A 16,497-nucleotide genomic window follows, 5' to 3' on the forward strand; every position below is an offset into this window, starting at 1 on the left:
GAATAGGAGAACAAAATTATCAACTGAACCTTCACCCTTTCATGATGTGACATCTTTCGCTACTACTTACACTTACTTATTAGTTTTCCTTCGGGTGCAATTGGTGTATCAACGTAGTCCTTATTGGAAATGTTTTCAAATTCAACACAAAGTAACAAAATGGCGCTTTAATACTGGCACCACAGGTTCGATGTACTATAAATATAATCAATAAAAAGCAGGTTTGGAGTACAGAACAAACGTCAATCATCAAGCTCAATAATTACACACTATTATTTGCGTCGAGAAACCTTCAGTAGAGGTCCTTTCCAAAATCCTTTATTGGTAGAAAGATTTTTGTACGGAAACGCTTGCTTGTAGGTATCCTTCAAATTCGCTCTCCTAAAACTGTGGTTTTACCAGCTTGCATTTCTTTTGAAAAAAAATAAAGTCAATGGGATCAGCCAGAGGATTAGCCTACTTAACGCTGCAGCCTTATTTAATGTTACTTTGATTTGCTCAAAAAAGCTCATCTTTGAGTCAAGAATCGGTACAAGGTACTTTACTGTTGGTTTTGATTCGATTATCAACTTTGGAATTCTCCTTTTAGTCAAGATGACTACTTCGGTTTTTTTCCAGTGCAAGATTGAAAACATGAGCAGTCATCCATCCGCTTACCCGTCGTAGCAATAAGCCGCTTCTACTTTGCGCTTATTCGACAGTGCGTCCAGCAATAAGCGCCATGACATCATCTGCATAACCGAGCGAGAGGTCCGGCCCTAGGATGGACCCCTGCGCAATCCTCCCGACGTGACCTCCATCCTCCTCTGTTCTTGTAGCGTCCCTCAATATCCATAAGAGATAATTCGCCTCGTGGAAAGTATTGTCTAGTGTGCCTAAAATGTTTTTCCATCTTACGAAATCAAAGGCATTTCTGACGTCTGATGTACGGAATCCACGACTTGCATGACAGCATCAACTGTGAATCACCCTACTCTAAAACCGAACTGCCGTGGAGATAAGTCTCCGGCGGCGCGTGAGCTTTTCGAGCACTCTTCCAACAGTGTCAAGCATACAAAGTGGGTGGTATGAAGATGGCAACTCAGGATCGTCTTCTTTTTGTTGACAACCGCAAGCCTCGTCACCTTCCAACAATAAGGGAAAATCCCCTTTTTCAGCAAACGTTGAATGCAAAGAGCAGTAGGTCTGATCGATGTTGGAATACCAGTTTGAATACTTCTGCTGGAATACCACCGGTTTCTGTGGCCTTCTTGCTTTTCATAGAGAGGACTGTCTGTTCCAACTCTTTTACAAAGAAAAGTGGGCAGTCCTCGACACTCTCCTCGCCGACGTCATCTCCCGTACGGCGTGTCAAGGGAATAGTGGACGTACAATGCGGTCCATCTGCTCTGCGTTAAGTGATCAGTGTTTCTGCTGAACCCTGACTTTTCGGTTTACCAGTTTGTAACCAAGTCCCCATTTATCCCGTCGACCAGACCCTACCAGCAGCGTTTATTACGCTGTGGAGTCTCCTTTTGGCTCATCTGTACTCTGTCATTATGGTACATGCCTCTCGGTCGTTTAAACGTTGTGTTAAGCGGCAGAGTTTGTGATAATCCTTCCAGAGCTCTCCAATTTCCGCCGTCCACCAATACATAAATTGTTTGTTACGTCTGAATACGCTCCTGGGCATGGGAGTTCCGCAGGCCATCGTTCATAACTGAATTTATGACAGTGTCAGTTGCAGCGCCACCACCCCAAAGAATACCCTCCGCATATTCCCGCGAGGGTCTCTCTTTCGTTGCCTTGTCTAAAATCTGGAAAGGCATATATCTCAACAACAAAGTCAATTTGTCTGTTTTGGAAAGTGACCTCCACTGCTACTCGAGGCTGCAAGTTTTCGTCAACACCTGTCTACGCCGTATTATCGAAGTATGCTGGCCTGATGCTATTATAAACAAAGGACTTGGTCGGGGAAAATCTAGTTATCCGTACGCCATGTGATTGGAAGGCGGATGTCGTAGCAGATAAACCATACATTAAGGAGGCGCGACAGTTGCGTTGCTGGCTACGCCATGTAGTTGAATATCCACTCACAAGAACACTTGGCACAGAATAGTAGACAAGGAGTGTCGGCGTCTCGGGAAATCCTGGGGGAGCTGAATTGCGCTTCAGGCAACCGTGAACGATGGGGCGAAGGTGTGGTTGATGTGCCATACCCCATCAAGGGGTAAATTGTAATGGCTTATATTACATTTAAAATAAACTGCTAAAAAGAAAGCAGATTTTAATTTTGGATTCAGCTAGGGCTCCTCTCATTCAGAAACGCCTCATGTTATAAGGAAGGAGAAGGATATATACAAGTAGATGGATTTTCCAGGCAATTCCTTAGCAAACCGGAAAAAAGACAAGAATCCTTTGTAGTCACGAGAATGAGCTTCGGGGTGCTATTTACAAGTTGTCACTGTCCCTGAACGTGTATAAAGGTTTCATCACACTCCGCACAACCCTATAGACAGTGTCCATATGTATCTTTAGTTTCGATAGGTGATAGTTTAGTCGGCAGTGACTAGTGAGAATTCCCACTATGATTCGAAGGTTCTCCTTGGTGAGGTTTAAGCAGTCCCTTGTGCACTTGGGTTCGCATCTCCCAATAAGTACCCTGAACGGCTGTCACAGCCATGAACCCGTTTCCACAGAAGGGCTTTGATCCGTGTAAAGGCGTCCCTGCTCCCTTCTTGACTAGTTCGTCCGCTGCCTCATTGCCTTCCAACTCAACATGGCCTAGAACCCAGAGTATCCGGACCTTGTTGGACGAGCCGAGCGTATTTAGTCTCTCAGGGCATTCTCATACCAGTTTAGAGTTCACCTAGTTGGACCTAAGTGCCTTGGTCGCTGCTTGGCTGTCGTTGAGAATAGCAACGTTCTGCCTGCCTGCCTGTAGTTCCATCTTGGAATATGCTAGTCTACCTACCCATTGGCTCCAAGTACATTTTCCTAGGACCAATTACCGTGCCACCTGACCGTCAGTGTTCCAAGTAATCAGTTGCTGGTTTAAGCCGTATGTCTTAGCCACGCCCTCCCAGATTGCCTTGTTATTCCAACGGGTTTCAAACTTCTTATCGAAAGGAAACCTCGTTGTCATATTATACCTCGGTATCAATAATTCGTGGTATCACCAAGAAAGAATATCAATTTTCTTTCGATTTAGGCATCTCCCCGCCACGCTGATACTCCCGGCCATCCTGAAGATTGTCCTCCTGAATCTGTGTGTGCAGACGGGCAGGGGTTAATGGGGCATATCCTCATTGCCCCACTGATACACAGGCAAGGGTTTGTGGCTTGTGAGGTGAGTTCAGTTCTTCCTGCCCAGATTACCGCGCTATTGGCCTTACTATTTCAGGGTATATCCAATGTAGCATCTTCGGGCTGCAATCCCATTTTTTTCCTGCTATGGACCTACAAGTCATCAGAGCCCTTGTGACTTTCCGACAAGTGTTTTCGACGTGCGTCGCAGTTTCAGTTGACTGTCCTGCCCGGAAAGCGTGTTGACCCTGATTACTCATTTAAACATTAGTTCTAATTTGGTTGCCTATGATCTTCTTGTCGATGACCTTCTTCACAGTTTTGAGTACGAAAGATGTTAGAAAAATTGGTCTGAAACATTTAAGGTGAAGGATCCTTTTTACCCGCTTGCGGAATAAAGACCACCTTTGTCCGCCTCAATGCCCTTGGTATATATACCAGGGCTACGCTGCTCCTTATCACCCTCAGAAGAGACTCTAAAGTGCTTTCTGGGCCTCTCTGGATTAGTATTGGGAAGATGCCAGTTACTCCGGGTGCTTTCAGTGGTTTAAAAGTTAAAGTTCTGAGCATACCTGTTTTGCCAGTTTCCAGTTCTCCTTTTTTCCCTTTCATTCGTTGTTGCGGTGTCAGGCAAAATGTTGTCACCTTCCGTCGTGGGGTAGGACCACCGGAAATGAGTTCTGAGAAGCAGGTGAACCAAGTCCTCCTCATTTGCGATAAATGTCCCATTCTCCTTGTTTAAACAGACAGAAGATATTGTCCCGTCTTTTGTGATTTGTCCGATCCCTTCACAGAATTCCCAGAAGCCGTTCCATTTTGCTTCCCTGATCGCGTTGCTATTTGCAGTTAGAGCATTTTTGTACCTTTGCCAGTCCCCGACTTGCTTTGCTAGTTGAAGAGTTTCCGTGTCTCTGCTCTCATTCAGGCTAAGTTCCTATTCCACCAGGGTGCATCCCCTGATGACTCAACTGTCTTAGAGAGACAGCTGGCCTCATATGCATCGTATGTGTGGAGGTTTTTCACCACTGTTTCTAGTTCCAGTTCGCTCCCGATGTCGCCTCCTCTTGAAAATGAGCCACATTGGTACTCAGGTGCGTTGCATAGGAATCCTAATCCGTTCTCCGGGGATTCCTTATTATTCTTTTTATTTCGGAGTTACCCTCAATGTCGAATCTGATTATTCTGGGATTAGACATAGAGGGCTCATCTGGCACCCTGGCGTTGACATCGCAACCGAGGAGAAATAGTAACGACCTCTTCTCATAGTACTTCGCCAATTTACCGACTAGCTCTGGTGGAACCTGGATCTTGCCTCCTGGGAAGTATCCCGATGCCGCGACTGCCTCTCGAGTGCTACCCCCGGCATCCAGTGAGACTTGGATAGCCACAAGGTTCCCGGTTAGAAACTCTGAAAGACATATGCATATATTTGAAATTACCTTTAAGAATTATGCAAGTTCTTGGTTTTTCGCAAGAGGAGTCTTAAATTACCTACATGCTTCCTCCTCCGCGAATCTACCTCCGATGCACCCAGGGATTCCAATGTTCTCTTTGGAACTTGGCCTTACAATTATATGGGGTGCGCAGGGAATAGGGTCCATACAATGCGGTCCTATCACAAATTCTTTTACTCCTCCTCAAAAATAGCAAATTTGTTGATAAAACAGGTAGAGTAGTTCTCTTTTTCGGCCAACTCTAATAAGCACACCAATTCAGAAATATCAACTATCACAGCTTATTTCTCTCGAAGATCGATTTCTGCGCATTTCATTCAAAAATTTTGTATAAAACAAAAAAATTTTGTATAAAACAAAATTTTATTCAAACCCGTTCACTGTTCGCTAGTGTGTTGTGCCTGTCAATCTTTTTTAATGGGAGATGTGAAGCATCAAAGGTTGCTGCTGACATCTAGTAGATGGTTATGCAGGGCTCAGGAGAATCGCCCCCGGTAATTGCCATATCGTCTTCTTTGATTTTAACATGTGGTTCAGAATGTTTTCCAGTACTGGGCATTGTAGCTTTAAATTAGTGGACCTTCAATACTCAGATATTGAAATAAGATATATTCATGTTTGGACGCATCGGATAATATAGCGAATTGTCATAACCAAATAAATATACTTTTCCAGAACATCGATTGGGATCATCAAATCTATCTCCGATGCACTCAAGGATTCCAATGTTCTCTTTGGAACTTGCCCTTGCAATTATCGCAAATTCAACATGGTGAAGGCTTGTCGGGGCTTTCTTAGTGCTGGCCATTAGCTGCGTTATTGTTTGGAGCTCTTCTCCACTGTCGGAATATCGGCCTTCTGCTCCGGCATGTCTACCCTAAGCCCTAAAAGATCTAAGTCTAGGTCGTCAAGCTTCTGCTCTTTACTAGGCAGCAGATTTACTTCCGTGACTGATCCAGTGCTTCCCGCCTCTATGGCCACCGAAGTTTCTTCGGAGACCTCGGTATCCTTTCCACCCAGTGTCTCCTCCGAGATGCCTTTCCTCGGCTTGCCCTGAGCACATGCACAGGTATGCTGCCAAATCCATATTTGGTATGGCAACCGCGACGTTTGATTGCCTCTTGGGATCGATCATCTATCCCGATCGTGAGGAGTCTACCCTTGCCCTTTCTCCTGAAAACTCTTCATAATCGTGTATGGAGATCCTCATTCTGAGCGATTAGGAGGTCAATGAGATTTTCCGTCTCTATTGTTGCGGTTTCCGGGAGAAACACTGTCACCATGTGTGCTCCTGGTATATCATCCCTAGCACATGTTGACAGTTCTGCTCCTTTTCAGCCTTACAATTTAGGAACTATGGCCCTAAACCACTCTGTCTTTCGTCCACCAGTATGTGACCTGGTCGAGAGCGTATTCGGGTGAACACAAATTTCGCAGTCCATCCCTTGCACATCTGCCTGACGAAAAGGTGTTCAAAAGTTTTCTACTCCTCACGAGTGAGTATTTGCTCTGGAAACGTTTTCGGCGCTATGACCAGTCGAATGCCCACTAGCATAGCTAATGGCGGGCTTCCCGATTCCTGCCTTCACCCCTAATCTACCCGGGTTTTCTCCCCTCTTGGGTTCAGGCTAGAATTTTTTGGGAGCATTCCCCTCATGCAGGCTAATTTCTGCTGCGCCCCGCTTTCTTGGCTTGGTCTATCTTGGCCCTTCTTAAAACATCTTCTGGTTTTTGGTCTTCATTCAGATAACGCTGGTACCATTTAGCACCTGCGGTACTGAGACCTGCCTCCTTCTTGACGTCTGGTATTTTGATCTCAGATGTGCTCTTGTTTGTCCCCGCTTTCTGCGGAGTGGTCTTTGTTGGTTGTTGTCCTCGAATCTATTGCTTGATGTCCCTTTTCTCTCTTCTTGGCTGTAATCACCTGGTCTCCAATATTTCGAAGATGTGCCTCATCCGCGGCTCTTTGGATACCCTTAGCCATTTACACCTGGAAACTTGTTTCCCTTACTTACTCCTTCACTTAGGTTTATCGGTTTACTTAGGTTTATCGCCAACTTATGCTTTATTATTCAGCATCAGGAATAGAAGATAGGATGTAACCGATAGAAATGGATAGAATGAGGTAATACCGCACTTCTTTCCAGATGTTGTGGTTAAAAATGTGTTAACTTTTTCACGACGTTAGTATCTGCTTTAATGGACAGAATAATAGTAAAATTCAGTTGATTAATTTTTTAGTACGAGCATTTTTGTGAAAACTATTCCAGAACTTAAAGGAGAATGAAGGATGAAGTTCGTCGTAATCGACACTAACAAGGAATGCTGAGAACTCCGCACAGAATTGCAGAAAACCGGTAACACCACCCACCTACCAGCAACAGTATCAACAATATCATGAACATAACATGGCCATCAAGCAAGGATTCTTACGTTCCTCGGCAAGGATCTGAAAGTGCGCGAGAGAGGAGTTTGGCTGTAAAAATAAAACCGTGACGAAAAATAAGAGAAGAAACGTGCCAAAAGGCCAACACTCTCGTATATTAGAAACGTGCTGTATCTGGAAATTTGATATTGTTAACCAAAGCAAAGACCCCCAAAGTAAAAAATGACTTTAAGAGGAAAATCGGAATGGGGAGAGTCGAAATTGTTGAGCAGGACTGCTGGCCATCCTTTGGCTATCATTGCAAAGACAACATACAAACATGCTGGTCTCCTTATTCGGGCGAGCACAAAATAAAGATGACGAGGCCATCCTAGATACTCCTAGATCCTGTGGAAAACCAAGTCGTGGGGATAACTGTGTGGGTGTACATATATTGTTGCGACTTACGTCTGCGACACGTATCAGGGTAACTGAATTTCAAGGATTAAACACTCGGGAATCGGATAAGGATAATATTTTAGATTTCCGAAGATGCTGAGTGTCTTCATGTCGTCCGTGCTATGTGTTGCGAACATCAATTTGTTGAGTTTCTCGTTTCCATGACTCCTGCGTTCGGTCAATTGGGTTGAAGGATAAATTGGAGAAATCCGATAGTAATCGTCGAGAGTACAGTTTAGTAAGTGTTCAACATTGTCTTAGATGAAATGGTGGATTTCCAGTTTATCTTGTTTCATTCCAATGCAATTTCGAAAGTAGCTGGAGAGTAATTATGAGAATAATTGAAGGAAAAGTGTGAATAGTCATCGGAAAATATTTAGATTTTATTTACGCCTCCGTGGTTTGGATGTACGGTTTCGGGACTATGAATACTTCAAACAATTGATATGCATACTAGAAGTAATAAAGCTGGCACGGCTAATCTTTTAATGTGATGTAAAGAGCTAAATGGAATAGAGTGACTGGCCCAGGATGACCTAGAGAGATAAGCTATTCCCAAAAACCTAAAAAGTTGGCAAAATTGACCGTGAAGGTCCGCCTGCAAATATTGAAGCTCCAGTGGAGCGCTCGGTCGACACGTGTTATAGCCTACTCTACTGCTAGGATGACCTTAAGGAGGGTTTTGCAGCCTGTTACTAAAAATTATAGCAATATACTATTATTAACTTTATTTCACCAGATTTCGATATGGAGGGTATTTCAGGGCCCAGCCACCATATAGTGGCAGCCTCTTGGTTTTTTTTTCAGATTTTTCAGTTTGCTAGTTTCTGAAAATCGGTCCCTTAAAGAAATGATCACTTTCGGCCTCCCGCACTCCCAACCTTTCCAACAAATGTCAAAACCAAACCCGGCTTCGGAAAGTACTAACGGAGAGCTTTCGTTTGATGCGCCACAGGATTATATTTGTTGAAAAAAAATGTACATCCCCTTGTTGCAAGTATACAGATGCCCCCCCTTAAAATCACTGTATGCGTGGACGTTCTCGAATCCCATCAAATTTGGTGTCAATCGCTATAACCGTCTCTGAGAAAAATGCGTATGACGGACAGACAGACATGTGTGGAGCTGCCTTCCTGCGGATAAGAAAATGCTCGGCGTATGCGTAGGAATATGTACATCTACGCATTTGGCACCTCCGTGCATGGGCATGTTTTTGCGCAGGTCAGGTAGGTGGGAGAAAAACACCCACCCGGAGACAAAAATGGTTACGGGAAGGACACCCAGAACAAGAAATAAATATGGAAGAAGAAAGGAGAGAAAAACTTACAGTGTAAGGACTTGGAATTCCAGTGCCGGCGGATTTTGGGAGTGGGCGAGCAGACTTTCGGCCGTCGATATCCTTCACTGCAGTGCCTCGGTGGTGGATTACTTGGGCACAGTTGTATCGAATACTACAAGCAGCCTGGAGACATTTAAAAGGAGTACATCACACCCAAGAATGCCTGTTCAAAAAACACGGAAAGGTGCCCCACAAACTGGGCATTCATTAGCCCATAGTGGGGTGACTACACCGTTCAGACCATGTCGCAGGACTTAGTTTTTCTACCATTTAGGACAAGCTCGACGATCCTGTGATCTCCTCCCAAATGAAGGAACAAATCAGGGAAGCTCCCGGAAGCCTAATAAACACGGAAGTGTCCAGTGGAAAAATCAAGCAGAGGAGCAGTATCAGAATACGGACGAAACATCGTTTGCCCCCCCCCCCCCCAGACTGAGGAAGACACACAGACTGAGGAAGACACACGGAGGCTGCGCTTACCAGATAAAGCAGCGTTCAAACTGCTGGTGGCTAGTAAAGTAAAAATAAGTTGGTTCGTTTTCGACTAAGGCAGCAGGGGTCCCTCAAACGCTGCTTTAGATGCCTGGAATTTGACCACATAGCGGCGAAATGCACCGGTAACTGTGACTGGTCAAAAAGATGTAGAAAACGGGGGGGAGGTGATATGTTGAGGGAGGGCAAGGCTGAGCCTGAATGTATGCATTGGCAGAGGGAAAAGGGCGTCGACTGTCGGCACGTTGCAGGCAACTGCTTACTGGTGTCCCCAGTTATTTGACTAATTTCCTCACAAGTTACCTCTCGGAGAGGATACTTTGGTACGATATGGATGAGGGATCTAAGCAGTACACCGGCACTGCAGGAGTGTCACATGGCTCAGTGCTGGGTCCTCTCCTGTGGAAAGTGATGTACAATGGAGTCCGTGTCCTTTCCGTGCCAAAGGAGGCTACAATAATCGGTTTCGCAGATGATCTAGCTGTAGTCGTCGTCAACCCGTAGACGTTGAAGTGAACGCTAGCGAAACCATTAGCTCTATAAAAGCGTAGCTGGAGATGGTTCAGCTTAACCTTGCGGATCAAAAGATGGACGCGGACTTAATTACCAACCGTAGGAAGAGGAATACGGTTAATATTCGTGTTGGTGGTCACATCATCACGAATCATTCGAACCCGGTTACCTAGGAGTGATGATTGATACTAACATCAATTTCATGGGACACCTGGACTATGCCTGTGAGAAATCAGCAAATACCAGCGCATCATTAGGGCGGATGATACCCAACATTGAAGGCACAAGATACAGTCTCAGATTACCTATGGCCGCTCCACATTATTATACGAGGCACTAGTTTGGGAGGAAGCACTAGCGTGTGAGCGTAATCAAAGGAGGATAAATATGTCTTACCGCTTAGTGTCGCTAAGAGCGTGTGTGCAGCGCCTTCAAAACAATATCAGACGACGCAGCGTGCACTATTGCGGGAATGAACCTGATGAACATTCTGGTAAGTGAGGCACACTGCCTATACAAGAAAAGGAAAATGAATCCACCTGAAAAGGATACAGAATATCAAAAGGCGGCAAGGCGAGAGTTCCTGGAAAAGTGGTAGCAACTGTGCGATGACTCTCAAAGGGTTGATGTTATGTTTCACTGTCCACAATTTTACTAAGAGAGGAAAAGACTCCCACAAAATCAACCTAAACCCGCAGAACATCGTTCGAGAAATGCTGAAATCGGAGGAAAACTGGTGTATGGTGAATTCCGCAATCAAAAGTATACAAGAGTTCCTTGGAAAAGTGGAACGGGCAAAAAAGACGCGAAGATCGAAAGGTTTGTCGCTTAAGCGCAGTCCATTCCGCGAAGTAATGCTTTGCTGCGGTTCGCGGGGAAGGAAAAAGGAGAAAGTGGGGGAAGTGTTAGTGGGTGAGGATCCCACACACTTCTGCAACCTGGCGTGGCAGTGGCTTTGTAAGATTTCCAACTCCATTCATAAAAAAAGACAGGCAGACATACAATAAACCGATTTTAATAAGGTTTTATTTTACACAAAATCTTAAAAAACGATGGCTCGACCACACGCGTAGAGCCGTGCATCTCCGGGCCCGAGTGCCGCGATCGAGGGGGGAAGATCCATGACGAATCACTGTTTCGAGTCCTGTTTCTTCTGCCTTAGATGTTTACAGAGGCACGGACTCTGAGGTTCCCTCCCTTCCTTGACATCCTTCAGCCATTATTCTGGAGGATGTCCCCATGATGTGGGAGCGTTGCGGGGCTGAGGAGGAGGAGAGAAGAAGGGGTCGTGAGAATTCAATCTTCCTAGTTTGGAGTCAGAGGACAGAATGAGGATGAATCATTGAGGACGGAACGACACAGCATGTAGCCGACTACCTTCGTATTCCATCAAGGATTCATCTCACCGGTTCAAATCTCGCTGGTGGCAGAGGGATTTGTATCGTGATTTGACGTCGGATACCAGTCGACTCAGCTGTGAATGAGTACCTGAGTCAAATCAGGGTAATAATCTCGGGCGAGCGCAATGCTGACCACATTGTCTCCTACAGTCTACTGTAGTGTACCGTTACGGTCTTGAATGAAGTGCTCTAACACACTTCAAGGCCCTGATCCAATATGGATTGTTGTGCCAACGATTATTATTATTATTATTCATCTCACCCGTCGCTTCATCCCTACGAAGAAGAAAGAATATTAAATTTTTCGAAATCTGAAACGAAGAGATAGCCATTTAACACAGAGGTAGGGAAGGACACTGGACAGAGGCTCGCAGGGCAATACCTTTCGGTATATAGCTGCAAAGGCACGTAGATCCGAAGACTTCTGGAAGGCAATCACCAAGGAGATGTTAATTCTCAAAGACAAACACAACAAACGACTAGCTCTTGTGGTATACTACCAAGGATAGGGCAGGAAACTCTACTATATAAGGTGGGAAGGAATATTGAGACTTAGGAACACTGGTTCAAGTAGTCAAAACCCACATTGGGCGCCATTTGTTATGAATTAAATGAAATAGAAATGGTCAAACGACCATCCTGAGTGGCCGAGGATGACATGTTAGGGATCGTAGCGCTCAAAGGACCTCCTCACATTCTCGAGCCTGGCTAGAACATAGGCGTGCAAGCACGTATCGACCGAGTTCTCCGATGGAGCTTCAGTATTTGGGGGCGAACCTTCATGGTCAATTTGCTCAACTTTTAGGTTTCTGGGATAGCTTTTCCTCTCTAGGTCATCCTCGGCCACTCAGAATAATCGTTTGACCGTTTCTATTTTATTTAATGTGACCAACCCGGAAGACAGGGCCCTCTTACCTAAAATTTTTATTTTCATCTTTTGACAGTTTCCATACTTACCTGGTTTCCTCTTTCACATACCGTATCATCCATCATATTGGGGAGGTTTAATGAACGATTGAAAAAAGAAACAAAGCAAATCCAAAGGCCGGAAGGATAGCCCACAGGGGGAAAGTTTTTCTTAAAGAAGAGGGAACGGGTGAATTTACCTTGCACCTGTTCAAGGGCAAGGCAAGCACTGTCACGGGAGGGTGATCAGCCAAAAACAGCTTAAGGTCTTCGGGACAGAATAAAAAGGGACAAGTAAGGATGAAAGGGAAGATTGTTGACAAAGAATAAAAGTAATAAAGAGCCCAGAATAGATCCTTGTAGACGCCAGAGGAGGAGGAGGAGAAGAAACAGGATGTGCAGGCAATAAAAGAGGCACGACAGAATCGTTCGGAAAGGTAAGAAGCAAGCCATGAAATAAGTGGTAATGGAACGTTGAGAAAGGAGGGTTTGGACAAATGTATATTGTGATTTACAGTGTCGAAGGCTTTAGCAAAGTCAGTGTAGATAGTATGCACTTCCTGAAGTAAATTTAGACATTTGTCTGCAAGCTTGGTGAAATCGAGCAGTTTGGAGGCAGTGGCCCTACGCTTAACAAACTGCATTGCTCTTTCATTATAAGATGGCCAAAGTGGACGGACAACCAGTTGCTGACATACTTTTAATAGATTTTACAACAGGAGGAGAAGAGCGAAATGGGACGGTAATTCTCAGCAAACATGTGACCACCACTTTGGTGATAGGGATGATGAGAGTCTCTGTTCACAGGCCAAGAAAATGGTTGGCTTCGAGGCTGTTGGTGAAAATAATGAAAGAGGGATGGTTTGACCAGTTTTATGCAAAAAGAAGCATGGTAGACGTCGTATCCAAGGCCAACATCAGCATCAAATTTCCCAATGGGTTGCTCGATAAGGAGAGAGGTAAGAAGGGAAAATGCTTGAAGATACCCGGCAGGAGAGAAAAGGAGGGATCATAGACTGAGGAAAACTAGCGGCAGCGTAAATCACAAGTTATGTGAGCAGAGTTGCCAGAGGAGCCAGAAAATTTAATGGAAGGAGGAGATAGCTAGGCAGGACTGCGGAAGTTGCGAATATGAGATCAGGATGGTTTGAGATTTCCATGCTCCGGTGAGTTATCAATATTGAACAGATATTCCTTCCTAGACTTAAGTATTAAGGATTTGGCCGAATAAAACAAAGTCAGCATGGTTTGCAGAGGACAGAAACTTCTTCCTGGTGGTGAGTTTTTGACATTTTTTGTCGACTTCTGTGGTGACCCAGACAGAGTAAGAGCGCGAGGACAGAGAGCGAGAGTAACAGAGAAGAACATCTGATAAAATGGTATGTAAGATACTGAGCACTCACAGCTAATGGAGAGACCAGGGGAGTTCAGTTGATTGTCGCCAGGGCTGAGTTTACACCTTCGAAGCTTGCCTTACAAAAGTTTAACCTGGCAGGCTTTCGCGCAACAGGAGGGTGGAGTCGAGTAATCTGGGCATCATACTTGAGAACAGTATGATAGGCGTCAGGAGTAACGAAAAAGGGGCATAAGGGAAATGGAAAAGGTCACGCAGTGGAAGGTTAGAGAGGACTAGAGACCTCACTCCGATAAGAGTGCGATTTAAATGATTTCGGGACAGATTAAATTAAAGGGTGGCACAAGTGTTCATGAAAGTGAGAAAAGGAAGGAAAGGCTGGGTGGAGTTATTGGAGAGAAAAATAAGGCCAGGAGTAACATAATAGACCAAAAGAGCATAGAAAGGTTAAAGCTGCCATAAAAGGCGGAAGAAAGAGACGATACCACATTCAGCATTCAGTTCATTAAAAAATTGAGACCCCGAATTACACCTCCGATATAAATCTCTGTTTCACAATTTTAGCATATTTTGTCCTACACCCAAATCAATAGATTTTAATAACTGGCGTGGGTACAGCTACATTTACTTCAATAGAATCGCACGTTTAACCCCTCCAATAGTCGACTTATATTACCCACTGCCTATACTTATCCAGGGAACGTTTCACAACCTGAAAAAGCAAAGTGTCTTTCAACCACCTCTGCTGATAAAATCCCTTTCAAATGACCGCTACATGATGTGATTCGAAAGCAGGGACACCCGCCTTAAATTTTATCACAATAGATATATGTAGTTAAAGGTCGAAAAAAGAAAATGAAGTCAATCAGAAAAAATGCTAGTAATAATTTTCAGAAATCCATTTAAAATATCAACCTATTTCCATCCACCCTCTTCAACCATAATTTTATCAATACCCACTTGCTAAGCAAGTCGAAGCAGGTCGAAGACCCTAACCTGTTTTCCCAGGCCCTACTGGCATGGCGTCAATCACATGCGAAGTGAAAGATATGTCTGCTGAAGATGCACTTATTCGGTGGTGCTCCTTCGTGGCTCATTGGCACTACCTTTTCAGATTTTGACATATATAGCTCTTGTCTTTTGATTGACCGTTGGTAAGCTGGCTGTTTATTTTCATTTTCTCTGACCAGAAATGTCATTTTAAATAAAAATTTGTTACAAATAAAAATTTGTCACAGCAAAACCGAAATAGCTGCAAAGCTGAAATTATGTCAAACGGTACAAAATAGTTTAATAAGTAAGCGTACGTATTGATTATTCAAAATTATCGCCATGGTTCTTCACACAAAGCTTCAGACGATCGGGCCACACATTGATCGGTGTACGAACTATTTCCCACCGCACTGGCATTCAAGGTTATCAAATTGGAGTGGCGGATAGGCGACCTCTTCAAGATTATTCTGCAGATAATAATCCAATGGAGTTAAGTCTGGGTTTCCAGAAGGCCAGTCAGCTGATGCTATGAAATCTGCTACGCTCAACGATGTGAAATTTTGAATTTTCTTTGCCTTCGTGAAATCCTGCGGAAAGCACCAATATTACCCTCGAACAAGCTTTCATTCAGAGGCTCAACTACGGTCTCTAACATCTCTTCATACACTGCTGAGTTGCTCTTGACACGTCACGCCCTGATAGAAAACTCCCCACCACACCATTCCTGAAGAAAGGTGGTGCCTCCTTTGAACGTTTGGTGCTCGATCCTTAGCCTCATAACATGACCATCTATACACCCGATCATTTTAGCGACTAAATTTATCTTTAATTCATCGATTTTTTCATCTAGAAAAATGAATTCCCTGAATTCAGATTTCTTTTAGTTTAATCATAAGTGGCTTTCACAGCGTTTGTACGCCCCTTACTGGAGATCATCGCGTAAAATACGACTCATGGTACCTGTGAAGACGTTCATTTTACTCGCTAAATGCTTCTGTTTATGCAGCGAATTCCGGTAAAATCTTGTACTAACAGCCTGCACACGTGTCGTACAGACCTCTCACGCCCCTCTCTCGGTCAATCTTCGATGTCATCTGTTTCTCTGTACCGTTGTAACGTTCGTTACACGAATCATTCACTTATGAATAGCGGTTTAAGCGTTTTATGAATCTCTTTGGCCGTCTTTCCACACGCATATAAGATAACAATATCCACTCGTTTCTCGTACTTGCCGGACCTCATCGTTACACTGCTCACAAACAACTACCTGCGGCAGTCTGAAACTTAAGTGGGAGTAAGAGAGGATTCTATTATATATTAAACGTTCACAGTGTTGCCACCGTTTTTCTTTTCTCATTTCGACGTTTCACGATTTACTGACGGAACTTATGGCTATACTGTATATATGCTATTGGTTATAATATATATATATAATTTTAAATTAGAGAATTTACCAACGATTTTCTAATGGTAACATACTTTCTTATAGGAATCATTCAGGAACCAGCTATCTTTAAGGACCATGTAAAACTCAGAACCGGTAAAGGATGGTATTAAAAATATCAGGATGACGAGATTGATACGAAATTCCAAAATTCTAAAATGTTTTGGATGGCTTCCGTTTTCTCATCGCAGCCTAAGCTGGACTCTACTCACCGTTCTGATCATTTCAAACTACATAGGTAAGTGCGATGTATTTCGATGTTTTCACGTCGTCACACCTCATGATTAGTTGGACTCTTTTCAGTTGGAGCATTCGAACCGGACTTTGTGATCCCTTTGGAAAATGTGACGGTGGCACAAGGACGTGATGCCACCTTCACCTGTGTCGTAAACAATTTGGGTGGTTATAGGGTGAGTTCGGACTCAGGGCAAGCAAGGGTACGTATCGGTTATTACGACGTCACAGTGAGCAAATTAAAATGATTCAAAGATAA

General features: G+C 44.1%; 1 protein-coding gene across 4 annotated transcripts in view; it reads left to right on the forward strand.

The window, feature by feature from the left end:
* The window catches only part of LOC119658436 (protein amalgam), a 174,249-nt gene that overhangs the window by 95,192 nt on the left and 62,560 nt on the right, over positions 1–16,497 (forward strand). The window contains exons 2-3 of one of the 4 annotated variants that reach the window (XM_038065838.1): positions 16,050–16,242; positions 16,308–16,441. In XM_038065838.1, coding sequence (XP_037921766.1) covers positions 16,128–16,242; positions 16,308–16,441 — 249 coding nt within the window. In that variant the 5' untranslated portion in view covers positions 16,050–16,127. Of the gene's footprint in view, positions 1–16,049; positions 16,243–16,292; positions 16,442–16,497 lie in introns of all 4 variants that reach the window. The other 3 variants (XM_038065840.1, XM_038065837.1, XM_038065839.1) reach the window with 3 other exon arrangements.

This window comes from Hermetia illucens, chromosome 5 (assembly GCF_905115235.1).
Source record: "Hermetia illucens chromosome 5, iHerIll2.2.curated.20191125, whole genome shotgun sequence".
NCBI lineage: Eukaryota > Metazoa > Arthropoda > Insecta > Diptera > Stratiomyidae > Hermetia > Hermetia illucens.